At 46.0% G+C, this 26965-nt stretch overlaps 1 protein-coding gene across 4 annotated transcripts in view; it reads left to right on the top strand.

Moving 5' to 3' along the window:
• The first annotated feature begins 2554 nt into the window (after positions 1–2554).
• ankrd29 (ankyrin repeat domain 29) overlaps positions 2555–26965 on the top strand; it is a 75834-nt gene continuing 51423 nt past the window's right edge. For all 4 annotated transcript variants that reach the window (XM_068031090.1, XM_068031089.1, XM_068031088.1 and 1 more), the window contains exon 1: positions 2555–2708. In XM_068031090.1, the coding sequence (XP_067887191.1) occupies positions 2697–2708 (12 nt within the window). In that variant the 5' untranslated portion in view covers positions 2555–2696. The remainder of the gene's footprint in view (positions 2709–26965) is intronic.

Below are 26965 nucleotides of genomic sequence, written 5' to 3'. Positions count from 1 at the left end.
TTCCTATCCACTCTATCTAGGCCCCTCACTATTTTATACACTTCAGTTAAATTTCCCCTCAGCCTCCTCTGTTCTGAAGAAAACAAACCTATCCAATCTTTCCTCATAGTTAAAATTCTCCAGTTCTGGCCACATCCTTGTAAATCTCTTCTGTACCCTCTCTAGTGTGATCACATCCTTCATGTAAAGCAGCAATCAGAACTATAAACAATACTCTAGCTGCTTTCTAGCTAGTGTTTTATACAGTTCTTGCATAACCTCCCTGCTCTTATACTCCAGGCCACGGTTAGTACAGTAAGTTTTCCCATATGCCTTCCTGACCACCTCATCTAGCTATAATAAAAACAAGAAATGCTGGAAATACTCATCAGGTCTGGCAGCATCTGTGGAGAGAGAAGCAGAGTTAACGTTTCGGGTCAGTGACCCTTCTTCGGAACACCTCATCTACCTGTCCTACTACCTTCAGGTATCTGTAGACATACAATCCAAGACTCCTTTATTTCTCTAAACTTTTCAGAATCCTACCATTTATTGTGTATTCACCTGCCTTGTTTGTCCTCCCCAAATGCATTACCTTGCACTTCTCCGGATTGATTAACATCACTGAGACCCCCACCATCAACATCCTGGGGGTTATCATTGACCAGAAAATTAACTGGACCAACTGTATATATTCTGTGGCTAAAAAAGCAGGTTGGAAGCTGGGAATTCTGTGTCGAGTAACTCACCTCCTGTCTCCTTAAATCTTGTCCAAAATCTACAAGGCACAGGTCATCTTGACAAATATATGAATAGGAAGGGAATAGAGGGATATGGGCCCCGGATGTGCAGAAGGTGTTATTTTAGGCAGGCATCAAGATCGGCACAGGCTTGGAGGGCCGAATGGCCTGTTCCTGTGCTGTACTGTTCTTTGTTCTTTGTCAGGAGTATGATGGAATACTCTCCACTTTCCTGGATGAGTGTAGATCCAACTCAAGAAGCTCAATACCATGCAGGACAAAGCAGCCCACTTGATTGGCACCCCTCAACCACCTTAAACATTCACTCCCTCCACCACTGGCACACAGTGGCAGCAGGCATACCATCAACAAGATGCAGTTCAGCAACTCATCAAGCCTCCTTCGACAGCATCTTCCAAACCCTTGACCTTTACCATCTAAATTGCCATTCCTTCACTGTCACTGGATCTAAAACCTGGAACTCCCTTCCTAACGGCATTGTGGGTGTACCTACACCGCATGGACTGTAGCGGTTCAAGTAGGTGGTTCATCACCACTTTCTCAAGGGCAATTAGAGATGGGCACCAAATGCTGGCCTTGCCAGCAACACTCACATCCAATGAATGAATTAAAAAAATTAGGCTGGATAATGTAGGTTTTAAGAAATGTCTTAAAGGAGGAGAGAGTTGGATATTAGAGAGGTTTAGGTAGTGAATTCAGAGCTGAGGACCTAGGCAGACATGGCTGCCAATTGTGGAGAAATTCTTGGATTTTTCATTCTAAAGAATTTTCAGGTATATGCTTATAATTTGATTTTTAATAGCTCAATGTTTAATTCTTCATGATGGACGTGCAATGATTGACTTCACAAAGTAAAAATATTATTCCAAAAACTGAGGGGGAGAAGCCTTGAATCTTAATGATGTTCGTATTTTGACCGCCAGAATCCCCAGTGTGATTCCTTCACCTCTGTCTTTGGTGTTGACTGAATGCCCAGTGCTAACCTATGGTATAACAATTACCTGAGCAATATGGCTTATTCGTATGCCATTTTAATGATCTGTAAAGCACTGCCTGAGAGGGCATTGGAAGCAGATTCAATAGTAACTTTCAAAAGGAAAAGTAAATATATGTGTCAGAGTGGGTAGCATTCTGGCCTGTGTTAGAAGGTTGTTGGATTAAGTCTCACTCCAGTGCCCTAAATATATAGTTTAAATTGACAATTCAGTGGAGTACCAAGGGAATGCTACACTGTTGGAGCTGCCATCCTTTAGATGATTCATTAAACTGAGGTCCAGTCTACCCTCTCAGGGTAAGCCCTGGAGCCTGCTCCACCATTCAATAAGATCATGGCTGATCTCATTGTGGCCTTTTAATGAAGAGCACGGGGTTTTTGCTCCATGTCCTTCAACCAACATCACTAAAACAGATCATCTGGTCATTATCACATTGCTGTCTGTGGGAGCTTGCTGTGCACAAAGTGCCTTTCCTACAATACAACAGTGAGCACTCTTCAAAAGCACTTCATTGGCTGGAAAGCTCTGGGGTCCCCTGAAGCCGGTGAAACATACTAAATAACTGTATACTTGAAAACTATATACTCGAAAAGGAGAAAATTGCAGAATTATAAGGGACTGAGACAAGTTGATAGCTCTTTCACAGTCACAATGGTCGGTAGTCAGATTTTATGGTTCAATGAGCAATGAGCTCGAAGAGGGCCGCACAAACCGACAGAAACAAGTGTCAGATCGGATCGCGGGGCCGCGCAGTGCCAGATGCTGGCCGCGGGGACGCGCATTGCCATTCTGATCATTGAGCAGCCAGTTTATTATTAATGTCGGTGTCGGATATTCTGGCTGTCTGAACTGTTCCATTTCCCGAGATCCCGGTTTCCTAAATCCTGTGAAAGAAGGAAAGCAACCAGCAAGACTCAGGTCACCTCTAGCTTAATATCACCTCTCGGGACATTGCAGCAGGATGTCTTTTAAGGTAACGATGCTATTTAATTCAGATCATCATGGGGTTGTACGTGATTGCAGAGAAGCGAACTACCAACAAATGCATGAATGGCGATCTGATTTTTTAAAAAGACTGATGGGATCCTGTTTAAAGATTAAACACCGACATACTGTGAAACCTTTTCATTGCTTGCAACATTTTACTGTACATTTTCCGCGTGCAATTAAAAAGCAAAACGCAAAGATTTCTTTGGCTGAGGATTTGATATTTTTGCCCGAGTGTTACTGAACGGCTGTTGTATCCATGTACCCGAGGGACGCTTGCACACATTGCAGATACCAGGGGAAAATCTGTTTATGGTCTTGTAATTGTAATGATTATTTTGTGAAAAGAAGCAAGGTTGGAAGCAGTAGACATGTGTTTCAGTTTCCTCCATTTTTGCAGTGTGATCTCTTGCAGTTGTATGGTTAATCATAAATGCATTTAAGGGTAATCTCGATAAATACATGAGGCAGAAATAAGGAACAGAACGTTATCCTGACAGGGTGAGATGAAATTGGATGTGGTGAAACATAAACCCTGGGACGGACCAGTTGGGCTGAATGGCCTGTTTCTGTGCTGTAAATTCAATGTAATTTTATGCTGTGGACCGACTGGAAGTCATAGAGTCATACAGCACAGAAACAGGCCCTTCAGCCCAAAGCGCCTGTGCCGACCATCTCAAGCACCCATACAATCTCATCCCATTTTCCAGCACTTGCCGGTAGCCTTGTATGCTATGGCATTTGGGGCAGCACAGTGGCACAGTGGTTAGCACCGCATCCTCACAGCTCCAGGGACCTGGGTTCGATTCTGGGTACTGCCTGTGCGGAGTTTGCAAGTTCTCCCTGTGACCGTGTGGGTTTTCGCCGGGTGCTCCGGTTTCCTCCCACAGCCAAAAGACTTGCAAGTTGATAGGTAAATTGGCCATTATAAATTGCTCCTAGTATAGGTAGGGAATATGGGATTACTGCAGGGTTAGTCTTAATGGGTGGTTGTTGGTCGGCACAGACTTGGTGGGCCGAGGGGCCTGTTTCAGTGCTGTATCTCTAAATAAATAAAAAAATAAAATTTCAAGTGCTCATCTAAATACTTCTTAAATGTTGTGAGGGTTCCTGCCTCTACCACCCATTCAGGCAGTGTGTTCCAGATTCCAACCACCCTCTGGTGAAAAAAAAATTCCTCAACTCCCCTCTAAACCTCCTGCCCCTTACCTTAAATCTATGCCCCCTACTGACCCCTCCTCTAAAGGAAAAAGTTCTTTCCTACCTATCCTATCATTGCCCCTCATAATTTTGTATACCTCAATCATGTCCCCCCTCAGCCTTCTCTGCTCCAAGGAAAATAACCCCAGCCTATCCAGTCTCTCTTCATAGCTGAAATGCTCCAGCCCAGGCAACATCCTGCTGAATCTCCTCTGCACCCTCTCCAGTGCAATCACATCCTTCCTACAGTGCGGTGACCAGAAATGTACACAGTACTCCAGCTGTGGCCTAACCAGCATTTTATATAGCTCTAACATAACCTCCCTGCTCTTATATTCTATGCCTCAGCTAATAAAGACAAGTATCCCATATGCCTTCCTAACCACATTATCAACCTGTGCTGCTGCCTTCAGTGTTCTATGGACAAGCACCCCAAGGTCCCTCTGACCCTCTGTACTCCCTAGGGTCCTACCATCCATTGTATATTCCCTTGCCTTGTTAGTCCTACCAAAGTGCATCACCTCACACTTCTCAGGATTAAACTCAATCTACCACTGCTCCGCCCATCTTACCAGCCTATCTATATCGTCCTGTAATCTAAGGCTTTCCTCCTCACTATTTATGACACCAGCCATTTTTGTGTCGTCTGCGAACTTACTGATCATACCTGCTATATTCACGTCTAAATCATTAATGTACGCTACAAACAGTAAGGGTCCCAGCACCGATCCCTGTGGTACCCCACTGGTCACAGTCCTCGCAAAATCAATCCTCGACCATTACCCTCTGCCTCCTGCCACTAAGCCACTTTTGGATCCAACTTGCCAAATTACCCTGGATCCCATGGGCTCTTACCTTCTTAACCAATCTCCCATGCGGGACATTACTGAATTCCATGTAGACCACATCAACTGCTTTACCCTCATCGACACGTCTAGTCACCGCCTCAAAAAATGCAATCAAATTTGTTTGACATGATCTCCCCCTGACAAAGCCTTGCTGACTATCCCTGATTAATCCCTGCCTCTTCAAGTGGAGATTAATACTGTCTCAGAATTTTTTCCAATAATTTCCCTACCACTGACGTTAGACTCACAGGCCATAATTACCTGGTTTATCCCTGCTACCCTTTTTGAACAATGGTACCACATTCGCTGTCCTCCAGTCCTCTGCTACCTCTCCTGTGGCCAGAGAGGATTTGAACATTTGTGTCAGAGCCCCTGCTATCTCCTCCCTTGCTTCACATAGCAGCCTGGGATACATCTCATCTGGGCCTGGGGATTTATCCACCTTTAAGCCCGCTAAAACAACTCATACTTCCTACCTTTCAATGCTAATTTGTTCAAGTATATCACAGTCCCCCTCCCTGATCTCTACACCTACATTGTCCTTCTCCATAGCGAACACAGATGCAAAGTAATCATTTAAAACCTCACCTATGTCCGCCAGCTCCACACACAGATTGCCTCTTTGATCCCTAATGGGCCCCCGCTTTTTCCCTATTATCCTCTTTCCCTTAACTTACTTATAAAACGCCTTGGGATTTTCCTTTATCTTATCTGCCAGTGATTTTTCATGTCCCCTCTTCACTCTCCTAATTACTTAAGTACTCCCCTATATTTTCTATACTCCTCTAGGGCCTCCTTTGTTTTCAGCCCTCTGAATCTGCCATAAGCCTCCTTTTTCTTTATCCAGTCCTCTATATCCCTTGACATCCAGGGTTCCCTTGATTTGTTGGTCCTACCCTTCACTTTTACGGGAACATGTTGGACCTGAACCCTCACTATTTGCTTTCTAAATGACTCCCACTGGTCTAATGTAGACTTTCCTGTAAGAAGCTGCTCCCAGTCCACTTTGGCCAGAGCCTGTTTTATCATATTGAAATCTGCCTTCCCCCAATTCAGTACTTTCATTTCCAGTCCCTCTATGTCCTTTTCCATGACTACCTTAAATCTTAGAGTTATGGTCACTATCCCCGAAATGCTCCCCCCACTGCCACTTCTACCACTCGTCCAGCTTCATTCCCTAGGATTAAGTCCAGTACCGCTCCTCCTTTTGTAGGACTCTCTACATGCTGGCTCAGAAAGCACTCCTGAATACAGTTGAAGAATTCTGCCCCCTTTAAGCTTTTTGCACTAATACTATCCCCTCAATATAGTGGGGTGGGTGGGGGGGGGGGGGGGTTTGGGGGTGCGGGGAGATGAGGTACAGTTGGTTGTGTTGGTTTCAAGATGACATACTGAGCAATCGAAAATTGGAAATAATCTAATCTGATAGATTTTAGAGCACAATTGTACACTGACCTACCAGCAGGCTCTTAGTGAGGAAGGATTGAGCCCATCATTGGGAATTGAGATTCTTCCCCCTTTGATCCAGATAACCCTGCAACCATTGCCCAAATGGATACAGCGACTTAGAAGCTTACAAATATTCTATACTGGAAAGAAAATCTGTCCAATGAGTCTCATTACCCCCTCCCCCCCCCCCACCCTCCACTCACACATTCAATATATTCCTTTTTAAGTATTTATCCAATTCCCTTTTGAAAGCTCCCTGAATAACGAAAGAGATAGAGAGTAAGATGAAGCAGAAAAAGGGGATGTATGACAGATGTCAGGTGTTAATACAAATGAGAACCAGGCTAAATTTAGAAAGTTCAGAGGGGAAGCGAAAGAAACAATAGTGACATCATCGGAAATCTGTAAGCTAATTAACAAAGAACAAAGAACAAAGAAAATTACAGCACAGGAGCAGGCCCTTCGGCCCTCCAAGCCTGCGCCGATCCAGATCCTCTATCTAAACCTGTCGCCTATTTTCTAAGGGTCTGTATCTCTTTACTTCCTGCCCATTCATGTATCTGTCCAGATACATCTTAAAAGACGCTATCGTGCCCGCGTCTACCACCTCCGCTGGCAACGCGTTCCAGGCACCCACCACCCTCTGCGTAAAGAACTTTCCACGCATATCCCCCCTAAACTTTTCCCCTCTCACTTTGAACTCGTGACCCCTAGTAATTAAATCCCCCACTCTGGGAAAAAGCTTCTTGCTATCCACCCTGTCTATACCTCTCATGATTTTGTACACCTCAATCAGGTCCCCCCTCAACCTCCGTCTTTCTAATGAAAATAATCCTAATCTACTCAACCTCTCTTCATAGCTAGCGCCCTCCATACCAGGCAACATCCTGGTGAACCTCCTCTGCACCCTCTCCAAAGCATCCACATCCTTTTGGTAATGTGGCGACCAGAACTGCATGCAGTATTCCAAATGTGGCCGAACCAAAGTCTTATACAACTGTAACATGACCTGCCAACTCTTGTACTCAATACCCCGTCCGATGAAGGAAAGCATGCTGTATGCCTTCTTGACCACTCTATTGACCTGCGTTGCCACCTTTAGGGAACAATGGACCTGAACACCCAAATCTCTCTGTACATCAATTTTCCCCAGGACTTTTCCATTTACTGTATAGTTCACTCTTGAATTGGATCTTCCAAAATGCATCACCTCGCATTTGCCCTGATTGAACTCCATCTGCCATTTCTCTGCCCAACTCTCCAATCTATCTATATTCTGCTGTATTCTGACAGTCCCCTTCACTATCTGCTACTCCACCAATCTTAGTGTCATCTGCAAACTTGCTAATCAGACCACCTATACTTTCCTCCAAATCATTTATGTATATCACAGTGGTCCCAGCACGGATCCCTGTGGAACACCACTGGTCACACGTCTCCATTTTGAGAAACTCCCTTCCACTGCTACTCTCTGTCTCCTGTTGCCCAGCCAGTTCTTTATCCATCTAGCTAGTACACCCTGGACCCCATGCGACTTCACTTTCTCCATCAGCCTACCATGGGGAACCTTATCAAACGCCTTACTGAAGTCCATGTATTTGACATCTACAGCCCTTCCCTCATCAATCAACTTGGTCACTTCCTCAAAGAATTCTATTAATTTGGTAAGACATGACCTTCCCTGCACAAAACCATGTTGCCTATCACTGATAAGCCCATTTTCTTCCAAATGGGAATAGATCCTATCCCTCAGTATCTTCTCCAGCAGCTTCCCTACCACTGACGTCAGGCTCACCGGTCTATAATTACCTGGATTATCCCTGCTACCCTTCTTAAACAAGCAGACAACATTAGCAATTCTCCAGTCCTCCGGGACCTCACCCGTGTTTAAGGATGCTGCAAAGATATCTGTTAAGGCCCCAGCTATTTCCTCTCTCGCTTCCCTCAGTAACCTGGGATAGATCCCATCCGGACCTGGGGACTTGTCCACCTTAATGCCTTTTAGAATACCCAACACTTCCTCCCTCCTTATGCCGACTTGACCTAGAGTAATCAAACATCTGTCCCTAACCTCAACATCCATCATGTCCCTCTCCTCGGTGAATACCGATGCAAAGTACTCGTTTAGAATCTCACCTATTTTCTCTGACTCCACGCATAACTGTCCTCCTTTGTCCTTGAGTGGGCCAATCCTTTCTCTAGTTACCCTCTTGCTCCTTATATATGAATAAAAGGCTTTGGGATTTTCCTTAACCCTGTTTGCTAAAGATATTTCATGATCCCTTTTAGCCCTCTTAATTCCTCGTTTCAGATTGGTCCTACATTCCCGATATTCTTTCAAAGCTTCGTCTTTCTTCAGCCTCCTATACCTTATGTATGCTTCCTTTTTCCTCTGAGCTAGTCTCACAATTTCACCTGTCATCCATGGTTCCCTAATCTTGCCATTTCTATCCCTCATTTTCACAGGAACATGTCTCTCCTGCACGCTAATCAACCTCTCTTTAAAAGCCTCCCACATATCAAATGTGGATTTACCTTCAAACAGCTGCTCCCAATCTACATTCCCCAGCTCCTGCCGAATTTTGGTATAGTTGGCCTTCCCCCAATTTAGCACTCTTCGTTTAGGACCACTCTCGTCTTTGTCATGAGTATTCTAAAACTTACGGAATTGTGATCACTATTCCCAAAGTAGTCCCCTACTGAAACTTCAACCACCTGGCCGGCCTCATTTCCCAACACCAGGTCCAGTATGGCCCCTTCCCGTGTTGGACTATTTACATACTGCTCTAGAAAACCCTCCTGGATGCTGCTTACAAATTTGGTTGGTAAGTAACAGCTGTAAAGCTAAGTAATAGCAGGGCAGCTCGGCCAAGTGAAATCTGCCTCGTGGCATGTGGGAAGTCATGGACGCAGCATGTGTCCTCGGCAAACACATCTGCAGCAAGTGTCACCGGCTGCAGAAGCTTGAGCTCCGGGTTTCAGAACTCGAGCGGCGGCTGGAGTCAATTGGCACATCCGCGAGGCAGAGAACAACGTGGATAGCATGTTTCAGGATGTCCCCAGAGCTTAAGAAATTACAGGCAGAGGGGGACTGGGTGGCTGCCAGACAGACAAGACGGTCAAGGCTGCAGGGCATTCTGGAGGGTGAGGGTGCACAGCCAGAGGTCATGGTCCACATTGGTACCAATGACATAGGAAGAAAGAGGGACGAGTTCTGCAGGCTGAGTTTAGGGAGTTAGGAACGAGATTAGCAAGCAGGACCTCAAAGGTAGTAATCTCCAGTTTACTCCCAAGGCCACATGCCAGTGAGTATAGAAATAGGAAAATACACCAGATGAATGCATGGCTGGAGAGATGGTGCAGGAGGGAGGGCTTCAGATTTCTGGAGAATGTGGGACCTGTACAAGCCTGCAGGTCTACACCTGAACAGGACTGGGACAAATATCCTTGCGGGAAGGTTTGCTAGTGCTGTTGGGGATGGTTTAAACTAGCTTGGTAGGGGGATGGGAACCTGAGCGCAGTCTTCGATAGGACAATTTCAGGGCAGGGAACAGGAGGCAGAAAATTAGCGAGTGACTCTGAAAGAAGAAGCAAAAAGGTTAAAAAGTGTGCAGCACAGGAATAAAGGGTACTTATTTAAATGCAAGGATTATAATAAATAAAGCCGATGAGCTGAGGGCACAGATGGACACGTGGCAACATGATATCGTTGCTATAACAGAAACTTGGCTGAAGGAGAGGCAAGAATGGCAACTCAACATCCCTGGAGATAGAGTTTTCAGGCGGGATAGAGAGGGAGAGAAAAAAGGAGGGGGTGTAGCATTATTAGTTAAGAAATCAATAACAGCTTTGAAGAGGGATGATATGCGAAATGAGGCCATATGGGTGAAGCTAAGAAATAAAAAAGGGGCAGCCACACTACGAGGAGTGTGCTATAGACCCCCAAATAGAGAGAGGGAGATAGAAGAACAAATATGTAGGCAAATTTATGAGTGCAAAAATTATATGGCAATAATAGTTGGGGATTTCAACTACCCTAATATCAACTGGGATACAAAAGGGCACTGAGGGGACAAAATTCTTGAACTGTGTTCAACAGAACTTTTAGCCAGCACGTAACTTTTTTTCCCCAAAATATACTTTATTCATAAAGATCTGTGAAAAATACATTACAACAGTTCAAAACTGCACCAAGTTGACATTGCAAAAAGTGCAAAGGAAATCAGTTTTCTTGAATACAGGAGTGAGTTGCTTCACAACCCTTCCATTCCATTTTACATGCCATGTACAGTTTACAGCAAACCCATATTTGGTGCATACAGCCCGAGGGGTTTACCATGGGTCCAGCCCCTCAGTTCACTTTGGTGGGAGGACCTTACACAGTGGTCTTTCCCCATTGAGCCTTTGCAGCGGCTGCCCCAAGCTTTAGTGCGTCCCTCAGCACGTAACCCTGGACCTTGGAATGTGCCAGTCTGCAACACTCGGTCGTGGACAACTCTTTGCGCTGGAAGACCAGCGGGTTTCAGGCAGACCAAAGAGCGTCTTTCACCGAATTGATGGACCTCCAGTAGCAGTTGATGTTTATCTTGGTGTGCGTCCCTGGGAACAGCCCGTAGAGCACAGACTCCTGTGTTAGAGCTGCTTGGGATGAACCTCGACAAAAACCACTGCATCTCTTTCCACACCTGCTTTGCAAAGATATGTTCCAGGAGGTGGGCGACAGTCTCTTCCCCACCACAGCCACCTCGAGGGGAGCATGCGGAGGGGGGTGAGACTCCAGCATGCAGGATGGATCTGACAGAGAGAACCCTTCTCACCACTAGCCAAGCTATGTCTCGGTGCTTGTTTGAAAGTTCTGGTGATGAGGCATTCTGCCAAATTACTTTGGCAGTCTGCTCGGGGAACCATCCGACCGGATACACCATCTCCTTATCCCAAAGGGCCTTGAAGACATTCCGTGCAGACCACTGCCTGATGGATTGGTGGTTAAAGATGTTTTTCCGCAGAAATTTTTCCATGAAGGATAGGTGGTACGGCACAGTCCAACTGGATGGAGTGTTCTGCCGCAATGTGACCAGACCCATCCTTCTTAAAACCGGGGACAGATAAAACCTCAGCACGTAGTGACACTTGGTGTTTGCGTATTGGGACTCTATGCACAGCTTGATGCAGCTGCACACGAGAGTAGTCATCAGGATGAGGGCGACGTTGGGTACATTTTTCCCGCCCTTATCCAGAGGTTTGACCATAGTGTCCCTCCAGACTCGGTCCATTTTAGATCTCCAGATGAAGTGGAAAATGGCTCGGGTGACCGCCACAGTGCAGGAGTGGGGTATGGGCCAGACTTGCGCCACATACAGCAACAGCATGAGTGCCTCGCACCTGATGACCAGGTTCTTACCCACAATGGGGAGAGATCGCTTCTCCCAAATGCTCAGTTTTGTGTACCCTGGCTACCCGCTCCTTCCAGGTTTTGGCATATGCCCCGGCCCTTCCAAACCATATCCCCAGCACCTTCAGGTAGTCTGACCTGATGGTGAAGGGGAAAAAAGGATCGGTCAGCCCAGTTCCCAAAGAACATGGCCTCACTGTTGCCGTGGTTGACTTTGGCTCCCGAGACCAGTTCAAACTGGTCGCAGATGCTCATCAGTCTGGTAACGGATGGTGGGTCTGAGCAGAAGACGGCGACGTCGTCCATGTACTGGGAGGCTTTGACCTGAGTGCCTCCGCTGCCTGGGATTGTCACCCCTCTTATGCCCGCATCCTTCCTAATGGACTCAACAAAGGTTTGATACAGCAAACAAACAAGACAGGGGAGAGAGGACAGCCCTGTCTGACTCTAGATTGGATTGGGAAACATTCTGATTCCCACCCATTGTTGGAGACTGCACTACTGATGTTTGCGTAGAGCAGTTTGATCCAATTGCAGATTCCCTCCCCAAACCCCATTTTGGAGAGCACGTCCGTCATATAGGTGTGCGATATCCTGTCTCCTGGTCCAAGCTGATGAGGCAGGTGTCCACCCTCCTGTCCCGTACATAGTCTCGCGCTACTCAGGGTTACGATTGCCTATCAGAGATCTTCCTGCCAGGTACGGTGCCAGTCTGGTCAGGGTGAATCACCAACTCCAGAACAGACTTGACCCGACTGGCCATGGCTTTGGACAGAATCTTGTAGTCAACATTAAGCAGTGAGATGGGCCAATTTCTGATTTCTGCCTTCTCCCCCTTCTGCTTGTAGATGAGGGTGATGATGTCTTTCCTCATGGATTCTGACATGCTGCCGGCCAGAAGCATACTCTCGTATACTTCTTACAGGTCTGGGCCGACCCAGTCCCACAGAGCCGAATACAACTCAACCAGTAAGCCGTCGCTTCCGGGCGTTCTACTCGTCTCAAAGGACCTGACGGCATTTTTCAGCTCATCCAGAGTTAGCGGTTTGTCCAGTCTCTCCCTCATGCGGTCATGTAAGACCTCCATCATAGATGGCAGGAAGGACTGGGAAGCAATGCTGTCCGTGGGCTTCATGTTGTACAGCCCAGCATAAAAGGATTTGCTGATCCTTAGTATGTCGGACTGCGAAGACGATACCAAGCCATCTTCTTCCTTCAGGCTGCTGATAACAGAGCTCTCTCTGTGTACCTTTTGGAAGAAGTAACGCGAGCACGTCTCATCCTGCTCGATGGAGCGGACTCTGGACCGGAAGATGATCTTGGAGGCCTCCTTGGCAAAGAGCGAGGCCTGCTGGCTCTTCACCTCTTGGAGGTCCTCCTTGACCTCGACCCCCATTGACTGCAACCGGAGCAGATTTTGCATACTTTTCTGGAGTCGGGACATTTCCCTCTGTCTCTCTCTCGCCCTCTGAACACCTTTGTGGATGAAGAACCTCTTGATGTTCTCCTTAATCATTTCCCACCAGTGAACTGGAGACTCAAAGAGGGGTTTCACGGTCCTCCAACCTTTGTAATCCCTTTTGAGTTCCTCAACGTTCTCTGGGGTCAGCAGTGTAGCATTGAGCTTCCACGTCCCTCTGCCAACCCGCTGGTCGTCCTGTAAGTGACAGTCAGCCAGTAAGAGGCAGTGGTCGGAGAAGAACACCGGCTTGACGTCGGTGGATCCGACCGTGACAGCACGGGACACAAACAGGAAGTCAATCCTGGAACGGGCAGACCCGTCCGATCTTGACCATGTGTATCTGCGCTGCGCTCCGTCTGCAGGTTTGCTGAAGACGTTGTGCAGTTTGGCATCTTTAACTGTTTCTATTAGGAATCTGGACGTAGCGTCCAGTTTGCTGGCGTCACTGCTGGATCGTCCAGCCGCATCGATGATGCAGTTGAAATCACCGCCTAGGGTGACCGGCCGGGACATCGCCAGCAGCAGTGGGAGCTGCTGGAAGACGGTCAGCCGCACGCTGCGTTGTACCGGGGCGTACACGTTGATCAACCGGAGCGGAGCGTTGTTGTACATCACGTCTGCTACGAGGAGGCGACCGCCCACCATCTCCTTAACTTCGGAGATGGTGAACTTACCTCCCCGCAGCAGAATACCCAGGCCGGAGGAACGGCAATCATTACCCCCGACCAGATCGATGGCCCTTGGGGCCACCATCGCGACCACTGCCTGTAGGTGCTGAGGTGTGGTATTCCACACTCCTGCAGGAACAGTAGGTCAGCTTTGACCTTGGCAAGGTAATCCAAGGTTGAAACACATCGCGTAGTAGATTTAATGCTACGCACATTAATGGAAGCAATTCTTACACCCATTTTTTAAAGTTAGTAATGAAGCTGTGCAAGTGGAGGAAGTAACAGTGGGTGCCCATTTTGGATATAGTGACCATAATTCAGTAAGTTTTAGTATAATCACGGAAAGGGACAAAGTTAAAGCAGCAGTAAGAGTTCTAAATTGGGGGAAGGTGAATTTTAAGAAGCTGAGAGGTGACCTGGCAGAAGTGAACTGGAACAGCGACTTGAAGGAAAATCAGTGGCAAACCAGTGGGAGGCATTCAAAAGTGAGATTCTACAGGCATGTCCCCAAAAAGAGAAAGGGTGGTACTGCCAAATCTATAGCACCACCCCCCCCGCCCCACCCCACAACACCCAGTTATCTAGAAGCTTACAGGGTAAGTTAAAGCAGAAAAAGAAAGTGAATGATGATCAGAAAAATCTTAATACTCCAGAAAGCCTGGAGTATAGAAAGTGCAGGGGTGAAGTAAAAAGGAAATTAGAAAAGCAAAGAGGACATGAAAATTATTGGTAGGTAAATTCAAGGAAAACTCAAAGTTGTTTTAACAGTACATTCAGAGCAAGAGGATAACTAAGGAAAGGGTAGGACCTATCAGTGATGTACAAGGGAACTTATGCATGGATGCAGAAGATGTGGACAGGGCTCTTAATGAGTTTTTTGTCTCTGTCTTCACAAAGGAGAGGGTTGATGTAGACATTGTAGTTAAAGAAGAGGAGTGTGAAATATTCGATTCGATAAGCATAATGAGAGAAGTGTGAAGCGGAATGCAGACTGGTTTCAATCTCACATCGAAGGCTGGAACCTGTCATAGCTGCTAAGCGCATTGCACTGCTGAACTACAAGAAAGCCCCCAGCGAGTTAACATCCGTAGCACTTACAGCAGCCAGAAGCACTGCACAAAGTTCAGCCAGGCACTGCGCAAATGACTACTGGCAACACCTATGCAGTCATAGTCAGCTGGCCTCTGACACCGGAAATATCAGAGGAATGTATGATGGCATTAAGACGGCTTTTGGGCCAAACATCATGAAGATTGCCCCCCTCAAATCTAAATCAGGGGACACAATCACTGACCAACACAAGCAAATGGACCGCTGGGTGGAACACTACCTAGAACTGTACTCCAGGGAAAATGTTGTCATTGAGACCGCCCTCAATGCAGCCCAGTCACTGCCAGTCATGGATGAGCTGGACGTACAGCCAACAAAATCGGAACTCAGTGATGCCATTGATTCTCTAGCCAGCGGAAAAGCCCCTAGGAAGGACGGCATTACCCCTGAAATCATCAAGGGTGCCAAGCCTGCTATACTCTCAGCACTGTATGAACTGCTTTGCCTGTGCTGGGACGAGGGAGCAGTACCGCAGGACATGCACGATGCCAATATCATCACCCTCTATAAGAACAAGGGTGACCGCGGTGACTGCAACAACTACCGTGGAATCTCCCTGCTCAACATAGTGGGGAAAGTCTTTGCTCGAGTTGCTTTAAACAGGCTCCAGAAGCTGGCTGAGCGTGTCTACCCTGAGGCACAGTGTGGCTTTCGAGCAGAGAGATCCACCATTGACATGCTGTTCTCCCTTCGACAGCTACAGGAGAAATGCCATGAACAACAGATGCCCCTCTACGTTGCTTTCATTGATCTCACCAAAGCCTTTGACCTGGTCAGCAGATGTGGTCTCTTCAGACTACTAGAAAAGATCGGATGCCCACCAAAGCTACTAAGTATCATCACCTCATTCCATGACAATATGAAAGGCACAATTCAGCATAGCGGCGCCTCATCAGACCCCTTTCCTATCCTGAGTGGCGTGAAACAGGGCTGTGTTCTCGCACCTACACTGTTTGGGATCTTCTTCTCCCTGCTGCCCTCTCATGTGTTCAAGTCTTCAGAAGAAGGAATTTTCCTCCACACAAGATCAGGTGGCAGGTTGTTCAACCTTGCCCGTCTAAGAGCGAAGACCAAAGTACGGCAAGTCCTCATCAGGGAACTCCTCTTTGCTGATGATGCTGCATTAACATCTCACACTGAAGAGTGTCTGCAGAGTCTCATCGACAGGGTTGCGGCTGCCTGCAATATGGGCAGAACTCAGAAATAGGAAGGGTGCGGTAACAATGTTGGGGCTGTACTACAGGCCTCCCAACAGCGAGAGTGAGATAGAGGTACAAATATGTAAACAGATTATGGAAAGATGTAGGAGCAACAGGGTGGTGGTGATAGGAGATTTTAATTTTCCCAACATTGACTGGGATTCACTTAGTGTTAGAGGTCCAGATGGAGCAGAATTTGTAAGGAGCATCCAGGAGGGTTTTCTAGAGCAGTATGTAAATAGTCCAACTCGGGAAGGGGCCATACTGGACCTGGTGTTGGGGAATGAGGCCGGCCAGGTGGTTGAAGTTTCAGTAGGGGACTACTTTGGGAATAGTGATCATAATTCCGTAAGTTTTAGAATACTCATGGACAAAGACGAGAGTGGTCCTAAAGGAAGAGTGCTAAATTGGGGGAAGGCCAACTATACCAAAATTCGGCAGGAGCTGGGGAATGTAGATTGGGAGCAGCTGTTTGAAGGTAAATCCACATTTGATATGTGGGAGGCTTTTAAAGAGAGGTTGATTAGCGTGCAGGAGAGACATGTTCCTGTGAAAATGAGGGATAGAAATGGCAAGATTAGGGAACCATGGATGACAGGTGAAATTGTGAGACTAGCTAAGAGGAAAAAGGAAGCATACATAAAGTCTTGGAGGCTGAAGAAAGACGAAGCTTTGAAAGAATATCGGGAATCTAGGACCAATCTGAAACGAGGAATTAAGAGGGCTAAAAGGGGTCATGAAATATCTTGAGCAAACAGGGTTAAGGAAAATCCCAAAGCCTTTTATTCATATATAAGGAGCAAGAGGGTAACTAGAGAAAGGATTGGCCCACTCAAGGACAAAGGAGGAAAGTTATGCGTGGAGTCAGAGAAAATGGGTGAGATTCTAAACGAGTACTTTGCATCGGTATTCACCGAGGAGAGGGACATGACGGATGTTGAGGTTAGGGACAGATGTTTGATTACTCTAGGTCAAGTTGGCATAAGGAGGGAGGAAGTGTTGGGTATTCTAAAAGGCATTAAGGTGGACAAGTCCCCAGGTCCGGATGGGATCTATCCCAGGTTACTGAGGGAAGCGAGAGAGGAAATAGCTGGGGCCTTAACAGATATCTTTGCAGCATCCTTAAACACGGGTGAGGTCCCGGAGGACTGGAGAATTGCTCAGGTTGTCCCCTTGTTTAAGAAGAGTAGAAGGGAAAATCCAGGTAATTATAGACCGGTGAGCCTGACGTCAGTGGTAGGGAAGCTGCTGGAGAAGATACTGAGGGATAGGATCTATTCCCATTTGGAAGAAAATGGGCTTATCAGTGATAGGCAACATGGTTTTGTGCAGGGAAGGTCATGTCTTACCAACTTAATAGAATTCTTTGAGGAAGTGACCAAGTTGATTGATGAGGGAAGGGCTGTAGATGTCATATACATGGACTTCAGTAAGGCGTTTGATAAGGTTCCCCATGGTAGGCTGATGGAGAAAGTAAAGTCGCATGGGGTCCAGGGTGTACTAGCTAGATGGATAAAGAACTGGCTGGGCAACAGGAGACAGAGAGTAGCAGTGGAAGGGAGTTTCTCAAAATGGAGACGTGTGACCAGTGGTGTTCCACAGGGATCCGTGCTGGGACCACTGTTGTTTGTGATATACATAAATGATTTGGAGGAAAGTATAGGTGGTCTGATTAGCAAGTTTGCAGATGACACTAAGATTGGTGGAGTAGCAGATAGTGAAGGGGACTGTCAGAGAATACAGCAGAATATAGATAGATTGGAGAGTTGGGCAGAGAAATGGCAGATGGAGTTCAATCAGGGCAAATGCGAGGTGATGCATTTTGGAAGATCCAATTCAAGAGTGAATTATCCAGTGAATGGAAAAGTCCTGGGGAAAATTGATGTACAGAGAGATTTGGGTGTTCAGGTCCACTGTTCCCTGAAGGTGGCAACGCAGGTCAATAGAGTGGTCAAGAAGGCATTACGGCATGCTTTCCTTCATCGGACGGGGTATTGAGTACAAGGGTTGGAAGGTCATGTTACAGTTGTATAAGACTTTGGTTCGGCCACATTTGGAATACTGCGTGCAGTTCTGGTCGCCACATTACCAAAAGGATGTGGATGCTTTGGAGAGGGTGCAGAGGAGGTTCACCAGGATGTTGTCTGGTATGGAGGGCGCTAGCTATGAAGAGAGGTTGAGTAGATTAGGATTATTTTCATTAGAAAGACGGAGGTTGAGGGGGGACCTGATTGAGGTGTACAAAATCATGAGAGGTAAAGACAGGGTGGATAGCAAGAAGCCTTTTCCCAGAGTGGGGGATTCAATTACTAGGGGTCATGAGTTCAAAGTGAGAGGGGAAAAGTTTAGGGGGGATATGCGTGGAAAGTTCTTTACGCAGAGGGTGGTGGCTGACTGGAACGCGTTGCCAACAGAGGTGGTAGACGCGGGCACGATAGCGTCTTTTAAGATGTATCTAGACAGATACATGAATGGGCAGGAAGCAAAGAGAGTAGTTGTTATGGGGGACTTTAACTTTCCAAATATCGACTGGAAATACTATAGTTCGAGTACTTTAGATGGGTCAGTTTTTGTCCAGTGTGTGCAGGAGGGTTTTCTGACACAGTATGAAGACAGGCCAACCAGGGGCGATGCCACATTGGATTTGGTACTGGGAAATGAACCTGGCCAGGTGTTAGATTTAGATGTAGGTGAGCACTTTGGTGATAGTGATCACAATTCGGTTAGGTTTACCTTAGCGATGGGCAGGGACAGGTATATACCGCAGGGCAAGAATTATAGCTGGGGGAAAGGAAATTATGATGCGATTAGGCAAGATTTAGGATGCGTAGGATGGGGAAGGAAACTGCAGGGGATGGGAACAATCGAAATGTGGAGCTTATTCAAGGAGCAGCTACTGTGTGTCCTTGATAAGTATGTACCTGTGAGGCAGGGAGGAAGTTGTCGAGCGAGGGAGCCGTGGTTTACTAAAGAAGTTGAAGCGTTTGTCAAGAGGAAGAAGGCGGCTTATGTTAGGATGAGACGTGAAGGCTCAGTTAGGGCGCTTGAGAGCTACAAGCTAGCCAGGAAGGATCTAAAGGGAGAGCTAAAAAGAGCAAGGAGAGGACACGAGAAGTCATTGGTGGATAGGATCAGGGAAAACCCTAAGGCTTTCTATAGGTATATCAGGAATAAAAGAATGACTAGAGTTAGATTCGGGCCAATCAAGGATAGTAGTGGGAAGTTGTGTGTGGAATCAGAGGAGATAGGGGAAGTGTTAAATGAATATTTTGCGTCAGTATTTACAGTAGAGAAAGAAAATGTTGTTGAGAATACTGAGATTCAGGCTACTAGGCTAGATGGGATTGAGGTTCACAAGGAGGAGGTGTTATCAATTTTGGAAAGTGTGAAAATAGATAAGTCCCCTGGGCCAGATGGGATTTATCCTAGGATTCTCTGGGAAGCTAGGGAGGAGATTGCAGAGCCTTTGTCCTTGATCTTTATGTCGTCATTGTCGACAGGAATAGTGCCGGAAGACTGGAGGATAGCAAATGTTGTCCCCTTGTTCAAGAAGGGGAGTAGAGACAGCCCTGGTAATTATAGACCTGTGAGCTTTACTTCGGTTGTGGGTAAAATGTTGGAAAAGGTTATAAGAGACAGGATTTATAATCATCTTGAAAAGAATAAGTTCATTAGAGATAGTCAGCACGGTTTTGTGACGGGTAGGTCGTGCCTCACAAACCTTATTGAGTTTTTCGAGAAGGTGACCAAACAGGTGGATGAGGGTAAAGCAGTGGATGTGGTGTATATGGATTTCAGTAAGGCGTTTGATAAGGTTCCCCACGGTAGGCTATTGCAGAAAATACGGAAGTATGGGGTTGAAGGTGATTTAGAGCTTTGGATCAGAAATTGGCTAGCTGAAAGAAGACAGAAGGTGGTGGTTGATGGCAAATGTTCATCCTGGAGTTTAGTTACTAGTGGTGTACCGCAAGGATCTGTTTTGGGGCCACTGCTGTTTGTCATTTTTATAAATGACCTGGATGAGGGTGTAGAAGGGTGGGTTAGTAAATTTGCGGATGACACGAAGGTCGGTGGAGTTGTGGATAGTGCCGAAGGATGTTGTAGGGTACAGAGGGACATAGATAGGCTGCAGAGCTGGGCTGAGAGATGGCAAATGGAGTTTAATGCGGAAAAGTGTGAGATGATTCACTTTGGAAGGAGTAACAGGAATGCAGAGTACTGGGCTAATGGGAAGATTCTTGGTAGTGTAGATGAACAGAGAGATCTTGGTGTCCAGGTGCATAAATCCCTGAAGGTTGCTAACCAGGTTAATAGGGCTGTTAAGAAGGCATATGGTGTGTTAGCTTTTATTAGTAGGGGGATCGAGTTTCGGAGCCATGAGGTCATGCTGCAGCTGTACAAAACTCTGGTGAGACCGCACCTGGAGTATTGCGTGCAGTTCTGGTCACCGCATTATAGGAAGGATGTGGAAGCTATGGAAAGGGTGCAGAGGAGATTTACTAGGATGTTGCCTGGTATGGAGGGAAGGTCTTACGAGGAAAGGCTGAGGGACTTGAGGTTGTTTTCGTTGGAGAGAAGGAGGAGGAGAGGTGACTTAATAGAGACATATAAGATAATCAGCGGGTTAGATAGGGTGGATAGTGAGCGTCTTTTTCCTCGGATGGTGATGGCAAACACAAGGGGACATAGCTTCAAGTTGAGGGGTGATAGATATAGGACAGATGTGAGAGGTAGTTTCTTTACTCAGAGAGTAGTAAGGGCGTGGAACGCCCTGCCTGCAGCAGTAGTAGATTCGCCAACTTTAAGGGCATTTAAGTGGTCATTGGATAGACATATGGATGAAAATGGAATAGTGTAGGTCAGATGGTTTCACAGGTCGGCGCAACATCGAGGGCCGAAGGGCCTGTACTGCGCTGTAATGTTCTATATTCTATATTATACAGTTCCAATTGGCTCAGTGACAGGAAACAAAGAGTAGTGGTCGACAGATGTTTTTGTGAATGGAAAGCTGTTTCCAGTGGTGTTCCACAGGGCTCAGTGTTGGGTCCCTTGTTGTTTGTGGTATATATTAATGATTTAGACTTAAATGTGGGAGGCATGATTGGGATTTGCTGATGATACAAAAATTGGCCATGTAGTTGATAGTGAAGAGGATAGCTGTAGACTCCAGAATGATATCAATGGTTTGGTTGAGTGGGCAGAAAAGTGGCAAATGGAATTCAATCCAGATAAGTGTGAGGTAATGCATTTGGGAAGAGCAAATAAAGCGAGGGAATACACAATAAACCGGAGGATATTGAGAGGGGTAGAAGGACTGAGAGACCTTGGAGTACATGTCTATAGGTCCCTGAAAGTGGCAGGACAGGTAGAGAGTAGTGAAGAAGGCATATGGCATGCTTTCCTTTATTAGCCGAGGTACAGAATACAAAAGCAGGAATGTAATGCTGGAACTGTATAAAACACTGGTTAGGCCACAGTTGGAGTATTGTGTACAGTTCTAGTCACCACATTACAGAAAAGGACATAATTGCTCTGGAGAGCGTACAGAGGAGATTTACAAAAATGTTCGCAGGGCTCAAAAATTGCAGCTATGAGGACAGATTGAATAGGCTCAGGTTGTTTTCCTTAGAACAGGGCAGGCTGAGGGGTGACTTAATAGAGGTATACAAAATTGTGAGGGGCCTAGATAGAGTAGTCAGGAGGACCTGCTTCCCCTCGCGGAGAGGTCAATTATCAGGGGGCACAGATTTAAGGTGATTGGTGGAAGGATTAGAGGGGACATGAGGAAAAACGTTTTCACCCAGAGGATGGTGGGTGTCTCAAATTCATTGCCAGGAACAGTGGTGGAGGCAGAAACCCTCAATTCTTTTAAAAAGGTACCTGGACATGCATCTGAAGTACTGTAGCTGGTAAGGCTATGGACCAGGTGCTGGAAAGTGGGATTAGATTGGGTGGCTATGGTATTGGAGGGCAGTGTATGCTTGTACCTGTGCAACTGGAGTGCAACCTAGCTTCGGGACCCGCGACTGTAGGGATTGTCCCTAGTCATAGTCATAGAGAGATATCGCATTGAAACAGGTCCTTCGGCCCACCGAGTCTGTGCTAACCATCAACCACCCATTTATGCTAATCCTACATTAATCCCATATTCCCTACCACATCCCCACCTTCCCTCAATCCTCCTACCTACACTTGGGGCAATTTACAATGGCCAATTTACCTATCAACCTGCAAGTCTTTGGCTGAAGGAGGAAATTGGAGCACCCAGTGGAAACCCACACAGTCACAGGGAGAACTTACAAACTCCACACAGGCAGTACCCAGAACCGAACCCAGGTCACTAGAGCTGTGAGTCTGCGGTGCTACCCACTGTGCCACCCTTAGTTTGCCTGTGGATGTGGTTGACCTGCTCCTCGGTAATGATCTGGCACAGGTGAAGGTGGTAGTCCCCCCCCAGTCGTGAAAGAATGACCTCAGGAGGTCAGAGAGACAGGGCAGTGGCAGCAGATGGTCCCCTGCCAAGTCCCTGAATGTGTAGTGGGTCAGGCCCTGATCAAACCAGCTCCCCCAGAGGAGACTCCATTGGCATGGCAGGCAAATAACCATGAGGTCTGCATGTCCAAGACTTACTTTGGAAAGTTAGGAGACCCAGGGAATGAATTAAATTGATTTTCCCTAGCTGAGGCTCAGCGAGCCGACCCAGTATTGCAAGAGTTAGCACAGGCTGCCCAGTTTGAAAGTGAAGCAGAGGGAGTCCCTGATTGCTATTGTTTAAAGAATGAGGTACTGATGAGGAAATGGAGTTCTCCTCACAGACCTGAGAGCAAGGAGTGGACAGTAGTTCAGCGGTGCCACAGAGGTACCGGGGAGAAATATTCAGAAGGGCCCACGAGACTACAGTGGCTGTACATGCTGGTATATGAAAGACCAAAGCCCGCATAAGACAGCAGTTTGACTGGCCAAAACCCCACAAAGATGTGGTGGAGTGCTGCAGGAGTTGCCACATGTGTCAGGTTGACGGGTAACCCCAACCTAAAGTGAGACCTGCACCCCAAAGTCCTGTACTGATGTTAGGAACACCCTCCAGCAGAGGGCTGGTGAACTGTAAGGGACCCCTGCAGAGAACAAAAGGTACAGGCTGGCACATGGCTGGCTAAAGTTTAGAAAGAAAAGGGGAAAAAGTGACCAAGAGGGTTGGTTAAAGGAAGTCCGGGAAGAATCCTGGATGAAAACCCTTATGGTCTGGTCAACAATCCCTAAAAAAATGTGAAAAGTCAGACTCCACATCCTCCTATGTAAATGCAGACTCTAGAAGCACCCCACCAGAGTTGCTAACAGCATTTACAGGAATCTGCAGAGACAAAGAGAGACCTCTAGGGGGCAGAGAAATCATGAGGGTGATGCCCCACCTAGTCGAAGTGTCACAGGAGAATGCAGTTTAGTCTGTACAAATACCTGCAGGTAGGAGTTTCCCAGAGAACAAAGGGGAGAGTAACAGAGACTCCTCCCCCACAGAGGAAAAGGGAACCACCCAAAAGTGAAGCTGAAAGTTTTTGCATGAATCAGGGAGTTCAGGATAGACCCGCACCACCCCCCCCCAACTCTCCTGAGGAAAAAAGAGCAAATTAAAGCAGCCCTGGCACCCAGAAAAAGACCATTTTTAATAAGCTTTTAAGATTGGTGAATGAATGGAAATGAATGAGAGAAATGCATGGTTTTTCTTTCTGTATCTTACATTTCTCTCAAACTCTGTAATGAAATGTGCCGTTTTTCCTCAAATCGCATTTCATTCCCCTGGGTGTGGAGGTGTCAGGCAAACCCCTGACCTGCCAAGACTGAGGCACCCATTATTTCGCCACATGAACATTAAAACTTAAAATTGCAAGCCCCTGACTGGAAAGACATTTTTGTATAGTAACTAGCAGTTTTGGAACAAAAGGGACCCAGTTGTTGGTTCCCCAATACACAGAAGAATTGGTCAAACCAGTTCTAGTCACGTGACTAGCTGGCTGGATTTTTTTTGAATTTGAACTTCCAACAAAGAATTTGAATGGAGACAATGCCGTGTGCTCATGGAGTAAAGATATCTTTTAGAACTGAAGCAAGAATTACCGCCTCCTCTCTGCCTGCTTCCATCTCCTTCCCAAGGAACTGAATCTTGTGAAAACACATGAAAATCAAAGAGATAAAAGTTTCCTCCGTGAACAAGGTTTTAAGACAACCACTGGACCCCAACTAAAAGCAAGACTACTTACAAAAGGACTACAGTGAGCTCGAAGCACCGTAACAAGATATTGCCCCGAACCCTCTCTACTATATTTTCCTCTTATCTTTTCTGTTCCTATCTGCATGTGTATACTGCGTGTGTATGCTAGCATGGGTGTGTCATATATCCATAGACATGAACCGGATTAGAGCTTAAGGTTTAATAAATTTCATCTTCTTTAAGCCAAAGAAAGCCTGTTTGTGCTCATTTCTTTGCCTTATAATTGGAAAGTTGTGAACAAGAATTCACAAGAGGGGAGCTCAAACCACAGTGCATTTAAAATTAAACCCTATTACACTAAGACCAGGTTAAGATAGTAAAAGACCCCTAGACACATTTCTCACCTGGTCGTAACACCTGTCTATCCCTTTAAATATTTTGTAGGTTTCAATGAGATCACCTCTCATTCTTCAAAACTCTCGAGAATACAGGCCCAGTTTCCCCAATCTCTCTTCATAGGACAGTTCCGCCATCCCGGGAACAAGTCAAGTTAACCTTCATTGCACTCCCTCTATGGCAATAATATCCTTCCTATGGTAAGGGGACCAAAACTGCACACTACTCCAGGTGCGGTCTAACCAAGGTTCTATACAATTGAAGCAAGACTTCGCTACTCCTGTACTCAAATCCTCTTGTGATAAAGGCTAACATACCAGTAGCTTTCTTAATTGCTTGCTGCATCTGCATGTTAGCTTTCAGTGACTTATTGACAAGGACACCCAGGTCCCTTTGTACATCTACACTTTCTAATCTCTTAGCATTTAAGAAATATTCTGCACATCTATTCGTCCTACCAAAATGGGTAACCTCACATTTTTCCACATTATATTCCATCTGCCACATTCTTGCCCAGTCACTACATCTGTCCAAATCCACTTGAAGCTGCTTTGCATCTTCCTCACGACACACATTCCCACCTAGTTTTGTGTCATCCACGAACTTGGAAATATTACATTTGGTCCCCACATCCAGATCATTGATATATACTGTGAACAGCTGGGGCCCAAGTACCGATCCTTGCAGTATTCCATTCGTCACAGCCTGCCAATGCAAGAATGACCCATTTATTCCCACTTTCTGTTTTCTGCCTGTTAACCAATCCTTAATCCATGCAATGTGCTTTAATTTTGCTAACCAACCACCTGTGGGGGACTTCATCAAAAGCCTTCTGAAAATCCAAGTATACTACATCCAATGACTCCCTTTATCAATTCTGTTAGTAACATCCTCAAAAAACTCCAACAGGTTTGTCAAACATGATTTCCCTTTCATAAGTCCATGTTGACTATGCCCAATCAGATCATTATTATCAAAGTGTCCATTTATCACATCCTTTACAATAGATTCTAACATTTTCCCTCCTACTGATGTAAGGCTAACAGGTCTGTAGTTCCCTGTTTTCTCTCTCCCTCCCTTCTTAAATAGTGGGGTGACATTTGTTATCTTCCAATCTGCAGGAACTGTTCCAGAATCTATGGAATTTTGGAAGATGATCATCAATTCATCCATTATCTCTATAGTTACCTCTTTCAACACTCTGGGATGTAGAATATCAGGTCCTGGGGACTTATCAACCTTCAGCCCCATTAATTTCTCCAATACAACCTTCTTACTGATACTAATTTCGTTCAATTACTAGTCCCTTGGATCTCTAATTCTGGAAGATTTCTTGTATCTTCCTCAGTGAAGACAGACACAAAGTAATCATTTAGCTTCTCAAAGTAGAAAGTGGAGGGGTGAAATCCAAAAGGAAATTAGGAAAGCAAAGAAAGGGCATGAAAGAATATTGGCAAGAAAAATCAAGGTCAACGCAAAGATGTTTTATCAATACATTAAGAGTAAGAGGATAATTAAGGAGAGAGTAGGGCCCACAAAAGACCAAAAAGGTAACCTATGTTTAGGGGCTGAAGATGTTGGTATGGTTCTGAATGAATACTTTGCACCCATCTTCACAAAAAAGGGGGCAGATATTGTAGTTAAGGAGGAGCAGTGTGACGTACTGGATATGATAAACATAGGGAGAGAGGAAGTATTAATGGGATTAGCATCCTTGAAAATTGAAAGATCACCAGGGCCGGATGAAATGTAGCCCAGGCTGTTAAAAGCAGCAAGAGAATAAATAGCAGAAGGTCTGACCCTCATTTTTCCAGTCCTCACTGGATACAGGTGCAGTGCTGGAAGATTGGAGAACTGCTAACGTACCTCTGTTTAAAAAGGGAGCAAGGGATAGACCGAATAATTACAAGCCAGTCAGTCTAACCTCAGTAGTGGGAAAATTATTGGAGTCTATTATGAGACACCTGATAAACTGTCACTTAGAAAGGCACAGGTTAATCAAGGATAGTCAGCATGGATTTATTCAGGGAAGATCTTCTTTGACTAACGATTGAATTTTTTGAAGAAGTAACAAAGAAGATAGATGAGGGTAGCGCAGTTGAAGTGGTCTAAATGGATTTTAGCAAGGCTTTTGACAACGTCCCACATGGCAGATTGGTTAAAAAAATAAAATCTCATAATATCAGGGAAATGCAGCAAGGTGGATACAAAATTGGCTCAGTGGCAGGAAACAAAGGGTAATTGTTGACGGTGTTTTTGTGACTTGAGGGCTGTTTCCAGTGGCATTCCGCAGGGCTCAGTACCGAGTCCTCT

The sequence above is a fragment of the Heterodontus francisci genome, chromosome 5 (genome assembly GCF_036365525.1).
Source record: "Heterodontus francisci isolate sHetFra1 chromosome 5, sHetFra1.hap1, whole genome shotgun sequence".
Classification (NCBI taxonomy): Eukaryota; Metazoa; Chordata; class Chondrichthyes; order Heterodontiformes; family Heterodontidae; genus Heterodontus; species Heterodontus francisci.
Note: the sequence above shows the minus strand (reverse complement) of the source record. Positions and strands in the feature narration are given on the sequence as shown.